Raw genomic sequence first — 20,772 nt, 5'->3', positions numbered from 1 at the left:
TCCTGCCCCTGTGTAACTGGGCTTTTGGATCCATTATTCTGAGGAAATCACATTTCTAAGGTTACCCAAGAGCCTTCATTCTGCTAAACCCAGGCAGCAAGTTCCAGTGCTCTCCCTAAGCCACCTATGTGACTGACAGTTGATCCCTCCCCCTCCTTCCTAGGAACTCTTATTTGGCTGCCAGAAAAGCCCCTCTACTTTAGCTGCACCTTCCAGTATCCTCTGCTGAACAGAACAGTGGTTAAAACCACAGGTGTCGGAGCAATGCTAGCTGAAATTCTGACTTCACCACTTGGAGCTGTTCACCTGGGCAGGCGACTCAGCTTTGTGCTTCAGCCTCCCCATCTAGAAAACGGGGGTAACTGTACTTACCTCTTAGGGCTGTTAACGCTCAAATGACTCACACATACAAACTCTTCACCAGAGTTCCTGGCATCTGGAACTATGTCTGCCTTAGTTCTCAGTATTGTATTCTCAACGGCTAAGTTGCTGAAGTTTTCCTAGGCTCATCCCTCTCACTGTATTTACATTCCCTTCTTAAGTAATCACTGGCTCCTGTGGCTTTGTTTGTGGAGGATATCTGGAATTATATCTCAACTGTATTCAAGCTGTTTACTTATCATCTGCACCTGAATTTCAAAGTTAAAATAGCCAACCTTTTAACTCGATATCCCCTCTGCAGATCCAGTCCTCCTTGACATTTGCCCATCTCAGAAATGGAGATTACATCCTATCAACTGCTCACATCAAATACTGAGCTCAATCTTGACTCCTTTCTCTCATATCCCACACTTAAGTAGTCAGGCAATTAGGAAGGCCCTATCTTTAAAATAAATTCGACGTCCAACCACTTCATTTCCTCCACTGCGCCACCCCAATGCAAGCAGTTAGCCTGCACCTCTTCTACTGCGACAGCATCTGAACTAGGTCCTCTTTCCACTCTTAACCAACTCCTAAAGTCTGGTGTCTACGTAATAGCCATTACCCTCTAAAAAGTATACATAAGACTGAAACTACAACATTCCCCACTGCACTCTCAACCTGGCCCTTGACAACCTTCTCTAAACTCATAGCCTGCAACTCTTTTCTTTGTTCATCCTGCTCCAGCCACACTGGCACCCTGTGGTCCCTCCAACAAGCCAAGTTCACTCCCAATTCAGGCCTCCTTTTGTTCTTCTACCTCAACTATCTTTTCTCTGTATTTCCATGGCTTTCCCCCATCATTTCTCTCCATATTACCGCCTTAGATGCCCTCCTGGGCCATACATATACCATTTAAAATAGAACATCCCATGTGACACTCCTCCAATTCCCTAAGTGTTCTCTGCTTTACTCTTCATCATAGGATTATCTCCATGTGAAGTTATTAGTTTATTATCTAAGTCCCTACTAGAATATAAACTCTAGGAAGACAGGCTTTGTCTTGTTCATTCAGGTATCTCTAGTACCCAGAAGGATACCTGGCACACAGTGGCTACTGAATAAAATACACGAAGAATGTATGAATGGCAGTGGCAGAAGTGATGACCAAATTCTTCAAGGAGAAAATATCTCTCAGGCTGCAAGAGCAGAGGCTAGAAGGTCCAGGTCTCTCCCCCAGGGCGGTGGCTTTCCATTGTTAACCTACAAAGATCTGAAATTTATTTTGAGAAATTCTGCAGTTTTCTTTAACTACCTCCTTTTCTGTTTCTAGTTGGCAGTTTGACATTTTTTGATCTGATCCAAATAAAATGTCACTGTGGCATTTGCATGAGCCTAAAATGAAATCCCACACAAGGAAAAAAATTTACCAACCACTCTTATCTCTCCCACCAATGCCCTAAGATCCCTAAGCATGCATATATATGTGTGTGTATATATATGCATATAATGTATATATATATGCATATAATTTTTAAAAACCATTGTTTTTCTTCATCTGAGACATTCAGAAAATTGCAGTAACAGTGCAACCCATACATGTATTTCCTTTGCCTAGATTTCATTGTTTATTAACATTTGGAGCATAACTATTTTGAGATGGCTCCCAGGCAATTCTTGCAGTAGGCACTATGTTGGGAGCCGAAGAGAACAAGAGTAAGGAGCTAGTTTTCAAAGAATGAGAAAGCACATTTTAGATAGTATTATACATTAAGATTACACCAAAAAAATTGGTGCTTAGGATGTTAATGAGAAATCTTTAACAGAAATTTGAGTTTTCAATAATATATAATGCAAATATATGGGAGAGGTGTATCTATTTTTAGCAGAGGGGTACATTATGTTTTGCTGAAATCCAATACACGAAAACCAGAATTTCAGATAAAGAGAAATCAGAGACAGATTATTTCAAAATGACTCCTTGGCTTTTTGCAAAATTATGCACAATAGGTTTTGTCTGGTCAACTTCCCTACAGTTCATTTGTAGTGACTTTTTAGAATTTGTATACCAATTGCTATGTTACCGTAACCGGCAAAATGGAACAGCTCTAAGTTAAGAGTTGCACTATTTGAGTCAAGAAGTTTCGAATGAACAATTAACCTATCACTGAATGAGATTTTCGACAGGGAATGTTACTTTCAATGTTAGCTGGAAAAATTCTTACCTGAAATTGTTCACAGCCACATCTTTGTCTACCAAAATCAATCTAGAGCCCAGAGTGCCTGCCCCTCCCACCTTCCTCAAGCCCAAAGTGATGTATGTCGGAGAGATTTAAATTTAAGAGAGACTCGAGGCTGGAGTTCTATAGCCCAGGAAGCACAGAGGGACATGGAGACAACGTGATAAGCAGTTTTCAAGTTTCTGTATAAGACCTTCCCTGTAGGTTTCATCTGAAGTACCTCACCTTCTGAGAAAATATAGGGTATTCGTCCATAAATTTAAATCCAAGGCAAGTATCTGTTGTGGATTAATAGTTATTAATTACCCACTGTATCCACTGAACAATGTTATATACTATATTGAAGGTACTGTGATGACTATTTGGGAACCATTTCTACTATATAACACTAGTGGAATAATTACCAGTGTAATTTTTTAGAGTACCAATTTGAGTATTTTAGAGCTTTTTGAAAGAACACCTTATAGGATAAATAAAGTCAACAGATTTTGGGGGGGGTACCAAAACAAATACCTAGCAGGCCCCTCTAGACTATAATTTAAAATAACCAAACATTATAGCAAAGTTCACAATAAGAAAAAATACTAACATGTAGAAGTTGTATTAAAAGTTAGGTATTATCATTAAAAAACCACTTTCCAAAGGATTTTCTTCAGGTTTTATTTGAATGTTATTCACACTAGATTGGTGCTCTAATGTTCTAATTTAAATGTTGTTAAAAGTACTAACTATAAAAAAAAAAGTCAAAATTCTGGCAGAGAAATCCAAGCTAAGTGAAATCACCACAAATCAAGTATCAATTTTAAAGTAATTATAGAACGTGATGGTAAAACTATTCACCTTCTAGGCAGTTGTAAGGATCATAACTATTACAATAAAGCAAACATGCCTGTTTGATAATTCCAAACCAATTCTGTGCACATAATTTCTTGAAGTGTCCAAATTTGGGAACACTGACTCAAATGCCTACTGAGTTCATGCAGGGATGTGTAGAATCGAGCCTGAAGGGCATCACACCACTGTCTAACAATTCAGCCTGGAGGCCACCAATTTGTGACTTCTGCTTTAGATCTTTGGCAACAAAAAATACCAGTAAGTAGGAGGCAATCTTAGAACTACCCAATTCTTACAAATTTCAGCATCATCTACAGCAGTGTGACAAAATTAGGAAGAATCTGCAGATTAATAATTAATGAATACATGTATCTGACAAGAGAAAAGGCTTTAATTTTCCACAAAAGGAATGAGTCCAAGTTACCATAATTTTTCCTTGAAAAGATATTCTGGATATACTGGTAACAGAGTAGAGATATGTAACACAAACAAACATTTTTTTGTGTATTTCTTTTTTATTGTCTGGAACACCAAAGTAATAACCCAAATTTCACATTTACAATGCACTTTTTTTTTTAATAAAAATGCTATACATATTAGAGATACACGTTATACAAAAGTTTTTGAAAAGTAAACACATACACTTATACAGTAAAGAGAATAAACTGAATTGCTATTATCATTAATATTCCTTCTCTCCTAAATGATCAACCACTGTAGACAGTTACCAACAGCTTTTATGAAACCATCACTATTCTAACTAGCTATCTTGGTGTGTGAGGGACTAAGAATGGATTTCTTTAAAATGACGTGATAATGAATTATTATCGTGCATCATATAACTTCATATTTTCAGATTATCAGTTACTAAAATAATCAGAATCCCTACAACATGGAGGTTTAGTTCTCTACAAACATGGTAGCATGGGCTACCTCGGCCCAACTCCAGAAACAGGTAGTCCTCACTTCCAGACCAACACCCCACACTTACATCTGATCACTCAGAAAATTCCTTAAGCCAAAGCATCCTTGCAGCACTCATTGCCTCCTCCCAGTATAATCAGCCTTACTACTAAGTTTTGGGAGATCTGTTGAACATTTGTTTGGTCCCCGCTACTTTCAAAGTATCATTATTACCATGTTTCAATAATTAAATCCAAGAACTCAGTTAAGTCTCGAGGATAGGTTCACCTCCCCTTACAAGAAAATTATCTGAATACTGTTAATAAGAATATAGATATCATATTGTGCTAGTTCAGTGAAATACCGCTATGACTGGCATATATTTTCTCAGTACAACTGATGGAACTTTAATATGTGTGAATTTCTGACCTGGTCTAATCTCCCATGAAAAGATCTAAGGCAACTATGTCAAGATACATTTTTTCCTAAAAAGCTTGCTTCCTCTGCCAACAAACAAAACAATTTAAAACGAATCATGGCTAAAGTGATATAATTTTAGAATTTCAAAGTATAGATATTCTTCTCTAGGTATTCTAAGTATCACTTAGAACACTCCTTACCTGTAATAAGCACCCACCATTCATGAACAGCCTACTCTGTGGCAGGCTCCGTGTGTCAGTTGTTTTATATACACAGGCCCAGTGAATCACCACAACACCCTGGTGTGTCATTTTTATTCCTTTTTTTTTTTTTTTGTAAACAGATGAAGAAACTGAAGTTTCATATCCCCTTCTAGGCTTAAAGGTTTCTGGTACAGCGTAGCATTTCTTTTTATTATCATAAGAGAAAACATTAGAGCACCAAGAGGAAACTTGAAACCATCTTAGTTCTAATATTCTGTGAACCTGGTTAACAGCAACAACATCCCACCCTGATCAGCCATCCTTCAGTGCTGCAATACTGCATGTGATTATTGCATTCCTTTATCAAAATGATGCAACTATGATTACTCTTTTGGATAAATCCTCCTTTATTTGCTCATGCATTAAGGTCTCCTTTCTCTAAAAGGTCAAAATCTACGGGATATGCTTTTCAAGATTTCTAGTTGAAGGGACACAAAAGTCTTTCTTTCTTGACTGGAACTAAACAACTGCATTTTACTTGAAAGTACTCATTGTAACAGAAGTTTTCACTTTTATGTTATGTCACATTGTAGTCTTTCCAGATTTAGAACAGCCTTTAATTTCTAAGTTTTGTTATGAAAGTTATAGACAAAGAAGTGAAGTATAAACAGCCCTGCATTGAAAACCATCTATCTATCTACTTATTCAAGTAACAAATGTCCCTCTCTCATGGAGTTTTCATTCTAGTATGTATCTGGGAGAGGGAAGGAGGGAAAGACACACACACAGTTATGCCAGGTAATGATAAATGCTAAGTGCTTAGCTTACTAAGTTTGCTTTTCAAGCTCACCAACTTTTGATCTGTGCTTTATTTTGTTTCACATGTTGGATGCAGAGTTTAAATTATGCACTTTGGTTGTAAAATAAAGGGCAGAGCCATCAAGACCTAAATGTTAAATCAGAAGCAGGCCACTTATTCTTTACGTTTGTTTGAAAGTAGTGGTTATTAAACTCTTAGGGATGAAGAAATCGTTCATTCAGTGAGTTTACTAAGACCAGAAAAAAAAAGCACAAATGCATGCCATTTTGTAGATACTCTCAGGTGGCCTAATATCCATGGGATGCTAGACTAGGAATTTTCACTACAAAGATAATTTATAATCACGGGTGTTGGTGTGATGTGGAGAAAAGGGTTTGATCAGGAAAGTCTAGCCAACTCAGATTCTGTGATTCTTATGTAACCATCTTACTGCAAATATGAAAAAACAAAATGCGTAACAAAACTGATATCCAAAGACGTTAAGGTCTCCTGGATCCTAGAACAATGTTCCTCTACTACATGATTTTCATTATAGTGTAGACCCCTTAAGCAACTTCCTCATTAAACAAACTATTTTCCATCATTATGATAACTATTGCTACATTACTGGTGACAAATTTTAATCCCTAATCCTCTTTCACCATTACCCAGTCTGCGTACTAAAGGAAATAAAAATCAAGTTTATTATTGGACTAAGCTCAGTCTCAGAGAGGGCAGAAGACAGCATGCCATTTAAAAACAAATTGATTTTTATTATAAATATAGTATATGCACAAAGTAAAAATTTCCAACAGCACTGAAAGGTTTAAGTGAAAAGTAGAAGTCCTACATCACAAACTAATGTCCTATAGTCCTAATGTCCCATAGTCCTACATCTCAGAGGCAACTATGTGCTCTCTCCTAAAAAAAAAAAATCTAAGATTATGAAAGCACATATGTACATATACATATACCTCTGAAAAATACAATGGGCTCACAGGACTAGAATGTTATAATACTAAGGATTATACCTTAGTATAATCTAACTACCCATTAGGAGAATCAAGTGTTAATTATACTTGGCAAAACCACTTCAAAATACAGGAATTTATTAATGTAATAGATTAATAACTATAACAAATGTATAAAATATAACAAGTGTATATAAAATAATCATTTATAATTCAAGCAAAGGTAAAGCCTCTTAAAGACGTAAATAATCTAAATCACACTTCCCTTGATCGTGGCAGTAAAATTGTGGGTAAAAAGTCCAACAGATAAAACTAGCAGGAGAAAACTGAGGGGTCAATGAGAAAGCATTACCCTAGGCTGTACAAATGTCATTCAGACAATAAAGCCATTTTATTACATGTACCTAAGAGAAGTTCTCTGCTAGCCAACAGAGAATGCTACCACAGCCCAGGGTTTTAGAAAAATTGGTCCAGACGGGAAAAAATTCTGTTGTCAAAGAAATTCTATCTCTTTATAAAGCTGAATGTCTGGGGTTGTATCAGTCAGGGACTTTGCACCAATTCCTTCTCTCAGAGATTAATCACTTTCCTATACCAAATTAAGATGTACAAATCCACACTTTTATTCAGGACGAACATGATTTCATCTTTGAGGCTGTCTCTGGAGCTACTCTTGGTAAAGACCAAGTGCACGTATTTAAGAGGAAGATCTTCCTCAAAGAAATTAGCATTGTTCTTTAAAAAAACCTAACTTGGGTGGGGAAAAAAAAACTAATGATATAAAAAATCAACTTACCAAGAAGTGAAACAGGCTGCGTTACAGGAGGGGTGGGCAGATTCGTGGGTGCAGCAGGTGGCACAGCAGAGCCATACATTTTCACACTGTCACCAGACTCGGCGTTTCCTCTAGCCCCAGACACCACTGTTGGAATGGGATTTCCAATAGATAAGTCTTTTGTAGTGTCTTCATTTATACCAGCGATAGTAGCTAAGGAATATAATTACATCAACATGTGAAGCTGAATAATTATCTCCCCAATCAACATTCTTTTGCCACACTCTAGACCCTGTTACTGGTCCACTCTCCCCTCCTACTCCCAACTCCAAGAGGACTAGTGAACACAAAAGAAAAACATGCTTACAGTTTGGGATGCTTATTGGTGGAGTGTGAGGAGGAGGAATGGATACTGGTGGAGTTATAGGAGGTGGGGGTCCAGGAGGAAGAAAACCTACAATAAGAAAAATAATGTCAACTTATGTTGTGCCAACTAATCTTGGGCTCTAAAAAGAATGTCTTCTTGAACAACTCACGGTACCTGGTGGCAGATGCATCGGATTAAATCCTGGGCGCAAAAATGGTGGAGGAGGAGGTGGAGGAGGAACACCAGGACCAAAACCTGGAGGAGGAATGCCCAAGGGAGGCGTGAAAGTGGGTGGCTGGAGAGCACCAACTACAGGAGGACCCGGCTGATGTGGTGGGACCTAAAGACAAAGGAAGAATAATGAAGCCACATATCTAGCCACCCTCCCATCCATACAGTAACTTGAGATGAAGATCTTGTTGAAAAAGATATTTCGAAATTTGTGATTATGTGAGTAAATTTATCTAGTAACAGGTGGTAATTAGTACCTACTCTAAATGACAGTCATCAAATTTCTGGTCTCTATGACAGCAAATTCACACTGCATCTCACAAGCATCTACTGGTGTTCTGACAGAATATCCTATATGTTAAAAAATGTTCCGTGGTCAGGTTAGTAAATTTGATAACTACAACTCTAAGAAAAGCTACCTGGCAATTTACAGTGATTAAAATCACAGGTCCTGGGGTGAAACTGCCTGCCCCTTTCCCATTTTTAACTAGCTTTGGGACCTTGAGTAAGCTATTTACAATCTCTAGACCTCAGTTTACTAATCTGTAAAATGAAAAAATGTCAACCTCACATAGTAATAGGGATTAAAGAGGGAATACATGTTAAGTGCTAGTGTCTGTCACTTAATAAACACCCTACAAATGTTAGCTATTAAAAAAAAAAGTCTGAAAAATTTTAACAGATTAGTCAGGTTTCTTTAAGTGAGTGGTGATATATACATTGAATCTTATTTAGAACTTGTGCTGGAAGGGCCTGTCCAAAAGATCAAATAACGAGTCTGTCAATGTAGGGAATCTATTTATAAAATGTCACCACTAAGTATGTATCAGAGCATGTAATTTTCTCCTTACACGGGGAAAATCAAGAAGCTAGGTAACCCACTTTTGTGACAGCTCAGATTTATCTGATTCAGATTTAATGTGAGAAACTGAAAAAGGTACTGAAAACAAGAAAAACCTAACAGATCATAACACTGTGGGTCAAGGACTTAAAATTTTTACCAAACGGTTGTTCATTATTGAGCTCTTATTATGTAACAGGAAACATGCTGAGTATTTAACATTCACGATCTCATTTAATCCTCAAAACAACTCTGACCTAGGAAGAACACCGGAGCCAAAGCCAGGAAAGGGAACTTGTGCATTTAGAGATAGGAAACTGAAGCTTAGATTAGGTAGGTGATCTGCCCAATGTCACATTGCTGTGAATAAACAGTTGAGCTGAGATTCAAACTACATTCTGTCAGAATCCAGTTTGTCTCCTCCTACGTCATAAATGCACTCACTGACCACACAGCAGAGGTTTATGAATATACCTTTGTGTTAAATAGCACTCAATTTATTAAATAGCTCTCACTCATCCATTAAAAAACTTCATGATAGCACCACCCAAACTGAAGATTAAGAGACTCTCTTTCTCTCAAAACAGCTGCTTGTTGGGTGGATATCCAAGTTCTCTCAGAACATAAACCCCCACCAAAGAATAAAGATTCAATAAAAGAAAACAAGGGGAAGCGGAATACAAGAAATGCCATCAGGTTTGCATCTCAAGTCTGAAACATTATAAAGACACTAAATAACCTAGACAGATGTAAGGCGGTATGAATTGATTTTACTGATGTTTATGAAAAAATGTGTTAGTTTATAAACAGTAAGTCTGACATACCAAAATACTATTAATATGCACATTTATGTGTTCACGTCTTTGAACACTGACCTAGACATACATCTATAAAAAGATTTAGAAAAGTTTACCTTTCAGACACTTACAAGTTTAAGTAACACCCCAAATGTTCTTACCTGTGGAGGTGGCACTGTTATAGGTGCGGGCACAGGAATAGGAGGGACAGGCACTGGTAAAGGTTTAGGTATAGGTGATACTGGTTCTGTATGTGAGGTTTCTGCCCCTCCATTTTGAGCAACTTCATTTTCATGCTTCTTGGGGATTCCTTTCCAATCTATGAGTTAAAGAAATTTAACAATAAAAATTGACAATTTTTTGTAACTTTAAATCTAGAATTTTTAAACGATTATATAAAAAAATCAGCAGTCTGATTTACTAAAGAAATGCTTATGCTAATCTTATATTATTTAAATGAATGAACAATAACACGCAAAAGAATGCTTATTGTGTGTCAGACACAGTTTGAAGCATTTTATATATATATTAATCCAATGAATTCTCATAACCATCAAGAAGTAGGTCCCATGATCGTTCCCATTTTATAAGTGAGGAAAAGAATTTGGAAACTGAGGAAAACAAGGTCACATACTAACAAGTGGCAGACATGGGATTCAACATACACACATCTGGCTCCAAGGTCTATGTTCTTAACCATGATGGTGTGTTGTCTGGATTAAAGATCCCCGGAGGGAGGAGCAAGACTCTCCGCACCCTGACCAGAGCCTGTGCCAAAATGTTTGGCACACAGTAGACCCCTAATACCTATTGCGTGAATGGAAACCTAGCTCTACCTGCCCTTTTTAAAAGAAGTTTATTTGAGAGAGACAGAAAGAGAGAGCAAGACAGAGAGCAAACAGGGGAGGGGCAGAAAGAGAATCTCAAGCAGGCTCCGCACTGTCATCACAGAAACCAGACTCGGGGGGCTGGAACTCACAAAAACCATAAGATCATGACCTGAGCTGAAGACAAGAGTCGGACACTTAACTGACTGTGCCACCCAGGAGTTCCAACCTAGCTCTCCCCTTAAGTGAAGGCATCACGCACTGTGGGGAAAGAAGTCAAGGTATGGGAATGGCTCAACATCGTTCCACCTCTTTTTGGCTCTCAAACCAACTCTACTTGCTTGAAACTCCTTTAGTCGCTTATTTTATTTTGGCACACCACCCTGCACTCCTTGTCCAGCTATCTATCAGTCTCCAGGTCATGCCCTCACATGCTATTTTCCCCACTGTAATCCTACTGTCAATCTGGATTTTTAATATTCATGCCACAGGTAACTACCTTCTTGCCTTACATGTTTACTTTCAATTGTTTCTCTGGACATTTAAATGCTTTCAAAGAAATTATTATGAAACACTGGATGAAAACAATACCAGTAATGTTCAGTTTAAGACTCATTTGGATCTGCTAGGTTTTTCACAGCGAAAAATTCTATTTAAGATCTACTTAATACTGAAATTAATGATTAACTCCACAATCAGTATTATTTCACTTATGTCTGAATCTATCCCACTAAACATAAGTTGCATTAAGGGCAAAGACCACATCTGTCTTATTCACCATGGTTTCCTCAATTTTTAATGGAGAGAATGGCACATAGTGGGTACTTGAAAAATCTCAAAAATCCCTACAGCAAAGAATAAACATTTTTCACATGCATTATCAAGAAAACAGATGAATTTTAAAAGAAATTAAATACTGCGTTACCTGGATTAAGTGTATCACTGTCCAACATTCCTCCTTCACAAAAACTCTCCAGTTCTTCAGGCTTGACTTTGTCCCATGGAATATAAGTAACTCCCAGTTCTACATCCCAATACTGCTTATAATCTGCCTTTATTCCTTTGTTTAAAGCCCAGGCAATCTATATCACCATTAGTTAAAATACAAAAAGAAAGCACAGGGAAAAAACGTCAGTTTTGAGAATTAACCGTTCCTCACATTTCTAATCACTCAGATTTGGGCAACAAGGGAGCAATCTGACCTATCCCTGGATCTCCCTTCGATGCTAGTTAATTGGTTAACCTTTTCTCCTACTTTGTCCTGGTGGAAATTTAACTGGCATCACCTCCTTATCCACTCCTCCAACCATTCACTCCCCAATCTACTGACATAAAACATAAAAGAGAAAAGGAAAATAATGTTTATTGGGGAAAGGCTGAGGTTTCCTGCATAGCCCAGCATACTGGGGACCACTTTCCAAAGTCTTGGGTACTTTGAAATTATTTAAGATTAGACAAAATCCTTTTGCACCACAATCATCCAAGGGTACATAACTGAGGAAATGCTGACTCTGGCCCCTTAGGGGAAGAATACCAATGTACCTATTATCTTTATCTCTGTTGAATATTTTCGTTTACTCTAAGAATGAGATGGCAAACTTTAAAACTAAAATGTGTAAAATCCAAAAAAATCTTGCAAATAAACATTTAACATTTTAAATTAAATTAAGTTAAAGATTTTAAACTTTATGTTAATTTTTAGGAGATACAACCTCTTAAATAGATATACATGAAATGCCTTAGTGTCCAAAATAAGTTTTTAAAAAGCCAAGTAATATTCTGTGTTAAGTTTTTAAAAAATGAATTACAAGGGATAAAAATGTACCTTTATGGATTTCTGGTTCACTTTATAGTTTCCGCGGCTCAGTTTCTGCAGGGCGCGATAAGCATCTTGCCTATGAACCATAACAATATAGGCACAACCTCTGGGAGGTATCATCTGCTCCAAAACATTTTAATATTATAAAATATAATAAAATCAAAGAGCAACGAGAAAATAAATACTAAATAACTAGTTCCAACAACCCCAACTCCCCTGCCCATTACCTACCCACGAAGCCAGGATTCTATAATCTGAGATTAACTTGTTATAAATTGGCAAATTCAAGTTTGGTCTCAACTATCGACTTTTAATAAACCTATGGTTCTCCAAGTTTTATTAACACAGATTTTTTCTAGAGAAAGGTTTTAAATTAAACTTGGTTGTCCAAGAAATGTGGTTAAATAAATGAGAGGATGCTAAACATGGACTCAACACTTATACTCTAGCCACATCTACTACAAAGCTGGGCAAATTTTAACTTGGGCCTCAAGTCCTTAATTTTATAAAATGGCATTAATCACACCCATCCACTGTCACTACATTAAACATAAACACTCACATTAATTGATTCAATTGGACCAAACTCTTCTAAGAGACTTGCAACATCTTGCTGAGTAGTCCGTTTGTCCAGCTGTCCCACCCAGAGTGTAGTGCTACAAACTTGAAATAAAATTATAATCATAAAATATACACATTTGATAATGGGCAGCACTGTACTTTTCTACAGTGAAAAAAGTCATTATAGAAAAAATGCACAAGTTACAGGATATCATAAGGCTAAGTAGCAAATCCTATATACATCTAAAAAAACTCTAGAAAATTGTGGTAGTACTTCCAGAAATGGGAGTAGGATGGTGAATAACATAAGAGTTGAAAAATTCTGTCCCTTTTGTGGACAGATCTAAAGATTTCATCTATGAAAACAGGCCAGAGACACAATAACCTGCCCAAGGCCATGAGAAGACCCGATCCCAGCTCTCTTGATCAACAACCAGTCTAGTGCTTCTGTCCATTGCTACAGTTGTCCCTTTCTGACCATTGAGTGTACACGATGGTTTTTCTCTTATGCTGTGTTCTACGTAATAAATCTTATAGAATCAGAAGTTTTACATATGCCCTATTTGTATTATAAATTAAAATTTCAATAATAACTGCAAACTTGTACCAAGAACGTGTCTAGGGGTGCCCAGGTGGCTCAGTCGGTTGAGCATCCGACTCTGACTCAGGTCATGATCTCACAGTTTCTGAGTTCAGGCCCCATGTCGGGTTCTGTGCTGATAGCTTGGAGCCTGGAGCCTGTTTTGAATTCTGTGTCTCCCTCCCTCTGCCCCTCCCATGCTCATGCTCTGTCTCTCCCTCTCTCTCTCAAAAACAAAGAAACATTAAAAAGTTTTAAAAAAAAATGTGTCTAGCATACCATATTAAACATATTCTAAATACATAATGAAATTCAGGAGATAATATAGTCTGTAAAACTGTATCTTTATAAAAGAGGCTATTAGTTAATCTGGAAAAAAAGGAGAACCTTGCTATTATGTATAGGAGAGCTAGTTAACTGCTTTCTATTCCATACATTAAACACATGCTATTATTTTTTTTTTTAATTTTTTTTTTTATGTTTATTTATTTTTGAGACAGAGAGTGGCAGAGCATGAACGGGGGAGGGTCAGAGAGAGGGAGACACAGAATCTGAAACAGGCTCCAGGCTCTAAGCGGTCAGCACAGAGCCCGATGCGGGGCTCGAACTCACGGACCGCGAGATCATGACCTGAGCCGAAGTCGGACCCTCAACCGACAGCCACCCAGGCGCCCCAAAACATGCTATTATTTTATTCCTCATCACTATTAGTTTGGTTCACTCCCTATTTGCTGCTTTACAGCTGGCTTAACATATCAAAGCAAACTCAAGGGTATACACCAAAACACAAACAAGATACGATAAAATGCTATTTTGCTATCAGTTAGAAAACATTTTAAACCCAGGACACAAAAAAAAATAATGCAAGAAGTTTAATTTACCACTTGCAGTTTCTGGTTTGATTTGAGGAAGGCCTTTTTGTCGGCGTTCTCTTTCTTTTTCTCGATCTCGCCTTTCTTGGGACCGAGATCTAGGTGAATGTCGGCGTCGATCTCTGGACCGAGAACGAGAACGTCGATGACGGGACCTTCGCGATCTAGAGCCAGATCGAGATCGCCTTCTTTTTGGTGACCTAACATTTTCATGAGGGAGACAAGGAGTAGAACATGAGAAAAAAAAACAAAAAAGGTAAGCAGGTGTTAATCTGGAAAAAAAAATATACATATATATATAAAACTAGATAGTTTAATGTTTGGATATGTAATAATTCAGGAGCAGGGAATTCATTTTAAACATTTTTAATATGTTGAAAGTTAGAAAGCATGCATATACTTAAAATGAGATAAATAAGGTTACTAGCATATAAAAGTATCTCTCATCTTCGATAATTCTGTACTAGACTGAATTACATACTGGTAGTGTTAGAAGCTGTCATCATTGGGATACACTTCTACTATTGATATCTATCTTCTCAGTTAACTTCTTTTCTGCAGCAATTAAAAATGTTACCTGATTATAGTATTACTTATTATCTTCCCATTTTTGTCAGCTAATAAACTTGTGAAGGAACTGTGAATACATAATTCTCATCATTCTATGTATAGCTGTATGCAGCGATTACAGCAACTCAAGGGGAAAAGCATGGGTGAGATGACCAACCTTAGTTTTTTTTTTTTTTTTTTATTACTGCCTCTGCCCCCATTCTACACATACAGACATACAAATATACCAAATGTTATCTTATTAACACTGCATATCTAAAAATAATCCAGTTTGATTTTAATTAGTCTCCTAAGACATACAGGATTGGAAAAACATTTTCTATCAATTACCTGGATGCTGACCTAGATCTTGACTTTCTGTTATCAGACATGTGTCGCTTAACCTCTTGGATACAAGGTTGTTCTACTTCCATTTCCTTTAAAAAACCAAAACCAAAAACAACCACCCATCATTAAATGAGAAAAGTGGAAATTGTAAAGGCAAGAAGACAAAATCTAAAAATTGCTAACTTACAAAATTTCTCTTGCCCTGAAATAGATTTATTCTGGTTACCTGACATCACATTACTAGTTTAATAATGACTGTCCATCAGCAGGGAAAAAATTTCATATGGTTTACAAGATTAGAAGAAACAAACACGTCTGGAAATTTGTATAAGTCATATACTGTTTTAATAAACCATTGACTACAGCAGTAAACTAGGCAATGATTAAGTATTCTACATTCTATCTCGATCCTCACAGAATCCTATGGAAATTGGTATTACTATGTCCACTTTCCAGATGAAAAACTTTAGGCACAGAGAGGGTTAATATGTGCCCAGCAAAGTCTTTCTCCACATTCAAAAATGAAGATAACAAGCAAACAGGTAGGAATCTGCACATAAGCTGAAGCAACCAAAAAGATCACCAATCTAAGAATACAGTTTTACCTGATGTGTCTTCTGTGTAAGTGGTTCATTTTGAGCCTGAAAAGAAGCTTGGAAAGGCTGCTGCACGGGTGGAGTTGGAGGAATCACAGACTGAGCCATGGGAGGAAATGGAGGTGTAGGAAGAAGGCCAAAACCTGGCATCTGTCCATTAGGAGGAAGTGGAACCTTTTGAATTTAAAGACAGCATATGAGTAGATTTTAAATAACAGCTACCAAAAATAATTAAGAAAGTCCTTAGTTACTTGATATACAACTAAAATATCTTCGGGGTGCTTTGGTGGCTCAATTGGTTGCACGTTCGACTCTTGATGTCGGCTCAGGTCATGATCTCCTGGTTCGTGGGTTCATGGTTTCAAGCCCCGTGTCTGGCTCTGTGCTGACAATACAAAGCCTGCTTGTGATTCCCTCTCTCTCTGCCTCTCCCCAACTTGTGTGTGCACTCTCAAAATAAATAAACATTTAAAAAAAAAACCCTAAAACATCTTCAATAAATTTTCATCAAGGGAAAACTGTAGTGAGATGCAATGATTAACAATTTCCATAGGTATAATATTTACCTGAAAAACTGTTACAAAAAACTGTTAAAAATCCTATAACTCATTTAAAAATTATAAAAAGGTTTGACTTTATAGATTTAAAGACGTGATTTCATTTATATGAGGAACAATAGTGACAGACTAAACTTAAAAATCAGAGAGGTACTGTATTGCAAACTATCTCCCTTCAACCTCAAAGGCAATTAACTAAGCCTTCTGGGAGGGGAAGTGGCTACAGCAATGATGTGTACAGGTTCACTTTTTAAAAATTTACTCCAAGGGATGTTTCAACTAACATGCCTACTTTTTGGGCTTAAAATATCATAATAATAATGCGAATAAGCCACAACGTAACACATTTCTGCATGTGCTGGTCCAATACCAACAAAATTAAAAGTATAATTGTAATTGTCACAAAGAAGTATTCCTTCTAATTTAAATTTTCAGTAACTGTTAATTGGAACATTTGGAAATAAGTGCACCAGGTTTTCTTCAGATTTTAAATAGGCTTATAAAAAACTTCTCAAACCTCATTCATCAGTAAGTAATCAAAATCATAGTATCATTTTTATTTTACCGAATTATAGAATGGACCAAACACAATGTACATAAGAAAATGAATATCCTCTGAAGAAATTTCTTAGAGCCCTTTCTAAATAAGGCTACAAAGTAGTATACAATTAAAAAAAATATACAGATTCTCTAGATTGGCTTTAGCCTGGATCCCGACACCTATAATTTAGCGGCGTAGTCAAGTTTAGGAAACTCTGAATAGAGGATTTACTAAAATAAACCCAATGAACAAATAAATCTCTACCTAACTTCTTCCAATTCTCCAGTGTGCTATGCTCCCTTGACTGCAGATTTCACACTATACTTCTGAATGTGAGAGCTGAAAACCCTCTAAAGCATCTTAACATTTACCCCAAAAAAGGTTCCTCACGAGGGAGAAGTGTACAACTAAGGAGGCTAACTCCCTGAAACAGAGCCATAATCTCGCCCTAAACGATTTTTAACAAAAAATACTTACTATTAAAATATATAAGGATGTAGTATTTAGCATCCTTGTTTTAATTAAAGTTTTAAAAAAATAACTCCATTACATGCTCATCGGCTTTGACTGCAGCTGCAGTACCACGAAGCCAAACACACAGCTAAATAGTGGTCTGTGAAACACAATCCATATGCTCTAATGAACAGATCTTCACTTATTAAAACTCAGCTGTACCTGATGGTGCACTGGATCCTGCTGTATTGTCATCATTCGAGGCTGAAACTGATCCATGTTTTGATGTTGTGTATATGCTGGCTGCTGCATGCCATCTCCAGGAAACCCACTAAAAAAAGATGAGTTATCTTTTATCCGTTCAAAAACACATAAGATTCTTAGCCACATTTATACTACAGAGACATTACGAATGTTGCTCAGGAGTCATCAATAACCAACATCTTACCAAATGAGGTACTTGCCCACATTAATTTATATACTCAGCATTATTCCCAACATAAAAGCCATTTTTAACTGTAAATCTCATAGGATCTCCTCCCAAGAGAAAACCCAAAATATAATTTTAAAAAACTATATGAAAAATGATTTTTTTACTAAAGTTATAGCTGACCCTTGAACAACATCACCTTTAACTGTGTGAATCCACTTATTCACAGATTTTTTTGTCGACAGTGCAGTACCGTAAACATATTTTCCTTATGATTTTAACGTTGTCTTTTCTTTAGCTTACTTTATTGGAAGAACACAGTACGTAATACATACAACATACAAAATATGCGTTACTCAACTGCTCATGTTACCGGTTAGGCTTCCGGTCAACAGTAGGCTATATAAGTTTTGGGGGAGGCAAAGTTCTACCATGGATTTTTGACTGTGCGTGGGTCATCACCTCAACACCACGCTGTGCAAGGGCCAACTCTACTTGCATCATGTTTCCCACTGAATCCCCTGTGGAACAGAAAAAAAGACACTTACAAGGGTGCCTGAGGAGGGGAAGTGGCAGGCGTGGCAGCCGGTGTGGCAGCAGCAGGTGCTGGTGCAACAGCCACAGCAGGTGCCGTGATGGCAGCGGCGGCGGCAGCAGCGGTGGCTGCGGCGGCAGCAGCATCTTCTTTCTTTGATTCTTCCACAGCTTCTGGCTCATCATCATAATCAAATCTATCAAGAAGCTTCTGGAATATGGATGCCAATATTCCATTTTATTTTTTAATATTTTTGTTTATTTTCTAAAAATCAGCTCTATCCTCAACGTGGGGCTTGAACTCCCAACCCTAAGATCAAGAGTTGCGTGCTCTACTGGCTGAGCCAGCCAGGCGCCCTCCATATTCCGTTTTAAAATTGAGATTGGGATACACCGCACAGAAGACTTTATAAAAACAACAGATGTTTACTATCATCTATGATGCCACTGTGTTGTCATGTACAATCTCACGTTCCCACTGGCCCCTTAGGACTTTGGTTTACAGATAATTTCCATACAAATCCCATCTGAAAAAGACAATTTTTCATTCTGCTTTTCTTCCTCAACTTAAATGCAGTGTTTTCTTCGGATTATTTTCTATATGCTTATTTTATAGTTAACTTAGCACTATAAATATTTTATTAAAATATTCTCTTTCAGAGACCAAAAACTTTTGGAACTTGGCACACATGAAAATGGGTGTACAGGGGCACCTGGGTGGCTGAGTCGGTTAAGTGTCCCCTTGATTTTGGCTCAGGTCATGATATCACCATTTGTGAGATCGAGCCCTGTGTCAGTGCAAAGCCTGCTTGGGATTATCTCTCTCCCTCTCTCTCTCTGCCCCTCCCCAACCTGTATGTGCTCTCTCAATATAAATAAACTTAGAAAAAAAAAAAAAGAAAGAAAGAAAATGGGTGTACGTTTTCAATTAACTGTAAAATGTACCAAGACTGTCTTATCAAATGACTGTAAATGCCTATAAAAAATGTCCATGTACTGCTTGCATAAGAACATACTAATATGACAAAGAAAAAAAGAGAATGGTATAGACAGGGCCATGAAGAACTTACTACCTAGGCACTAGCTTCTTCCTTAAAACTTCACAGCACATATCAGATTACCAGAAACATTAAAAAAAGAAGAAAGGTAAGAACCCCAGCACTTCACAAGATCATGTCTAGAAGAAGAGGCATTTAAAAATAAGATTACGAGGACATCTGGGTGGCTTAGTCAGTTAAGCATACAACTCTTGATTTCAGCTCAGGACATATCTCAGGATTCATGAGACTGAGCCAGCATCGGGCTCAGCATTGACAATGCAGAGCCTGCCTGGGTTTCTCTCTTCCTCTTTCAAAACAAAAATGATTACATCCATTCAGAAAGGAAGGAAGGTAACACCACAAACACCTACTACTAATTCTATTACTATCCACTGTGTCTTACTATCTACATGATACTTCATGACATCACAAGAAGCCTGCAATGTAGACATAATTTAGGTACAGTTTCTTCTTTTTATAGACAAGGAATCTAAGGTATAGGGGATTAAGAATCATTACTAAGATTGCACAGTCGGCGAATGGAAGAACTGGGATGTGGAACTGTTCTTTTGACTTCAAAGTTCTCAGTCTCTGGCATTCAACAAGTAGACTTTCCCCTCAAGCTGTGTCCATTCTTGTCATGGATTTTCAACTTCAAATTCTTAAATCTGAGTTGTTTCATGCCAGTTCTGCCTAAAAATAATGGTTCTACTTTATTGCACAACAGATTTCTAAATTAGGATGGGAAGTCCCCTTCTTGGACAACACTGTGTTTCTTTGTAATGCTAGGCCATGTCATTAAAAGTTCTTATTATATTGAGCAATCTAATTATTACCAGGACACTATGCTGTTTCACACACATTAGTATGTTTAACCCCCACAGCAATAGTAAAGCGTAGGTATTACCATCACTATTTTGCAGTGCTGCACACTGAATATTTAAGGGACTAAGTACCAAGACAGAGTCAGTATCAATAATAGGAATCAAAATTAAAACTAAGGTCTAAACTGTCTAGGAAAAACAAAACCCATGGTCTTTGCCATTTATCACACACACAGATATGTTCTTTTCAAGTTTATTCAGAGAAAGAGAGAGTGAGCACATATGCTCGAGTGAGCAGGGAGAGGAGCAGAGACAGGGAGAGAAAGTTGCAAGCAGGCTCCTCGCTGTCAGCATGGAGCCCAACTCGGGACTTGATCTCATGAACCATGAGATCATGACTTGAGCCAAAACCATGAGCTGGATGCTTAGCACCCCTCACATATAGATATGTTCTTTAAAGTTTTAAGCTCTATACCTAATGCTTTGGAAGAAGATTTGAA

At 37.4% G+C, this 20,772-nt stretch overlaps 1 protein-coding gene across 3 annotated transcripts in view; it reads right to left on the bottom strand.

The window, feature by feature from the left end:
* Positions 1–20,772, bottom strand: part of SCAF4 (SR-related CTD associated factor 4) — a 59,957-nt gene that overhangs the window by 7,571 nt on the left and 31,614 nt on the right. For 2 of the 3 annotated variants that reach the window (XM_027041735.2, XM_027041736.2), the window contains exons 8-19: positions 18,423–18,619; positions 17,667–17,775; positions 15,903–16,067; positions 15,301–15,386; positions 14,410–14,600; positions 12,950–13,050; positions 12,394–12,507; positions 11,494–11,650; positions 9,903–10,060; positions 8,047–8,212; positions 7,873–7,959; positions 7,527–7,718 (exon numbers count right to left, since the gene is read on the bottom strand). In XM_027041735.2, the coding sequence (XP_026897536.2) occupies positions 7,527–7,718; positions 7,873–7,959; positions 8,047–8,212; positions 9,903–10,060; positions 11,494–11,650; positions 12,394–12,507; positions 12,950–13,050; positions 14,410–14,600; positions 15,301–15,386; positions 15,903–16,067; positions 17,667–17,775; positions 18,423–18,619 (1,723 nt within the window). The remainder of the gene's footprint in view (positions 1–7,526; positions 7,719–7,872; positions 7,960–8,046; positions 8,213–9,902; positions 10,061–11,493; positions 11,651–12,393; positions 12,508–12,949; positions 13,051–14,409; positions 14,601–15,300; positions 15,387–15,902; positions 16,068–17,666; positions 17,776–18,422; positions 18,620–20,772) is intronic. The other variant, XM_027041737.2, reaches the window with a different exon arrangement.

Source organism: Acinonyx jubatus, chromosome C2 (assembly GCF_027475565.1).
Source record: "Acinonyx jubatus isolate Ajub_Pintada_27869175 chromosome C2, VMU_Ajub_asm_v1.0, whole genome shotgun sequence".
Lineage (NCBI taxonomy): Eukaryota > Metazoa > Chordata > Mammalia > Carnivora > Felidae > Acinonyx > Acinonyx jubatus.
Note: the sequence above shows the minus strand (reverse complement) of the source record. Positions and strands in the feature narration are given on the sequence as shown.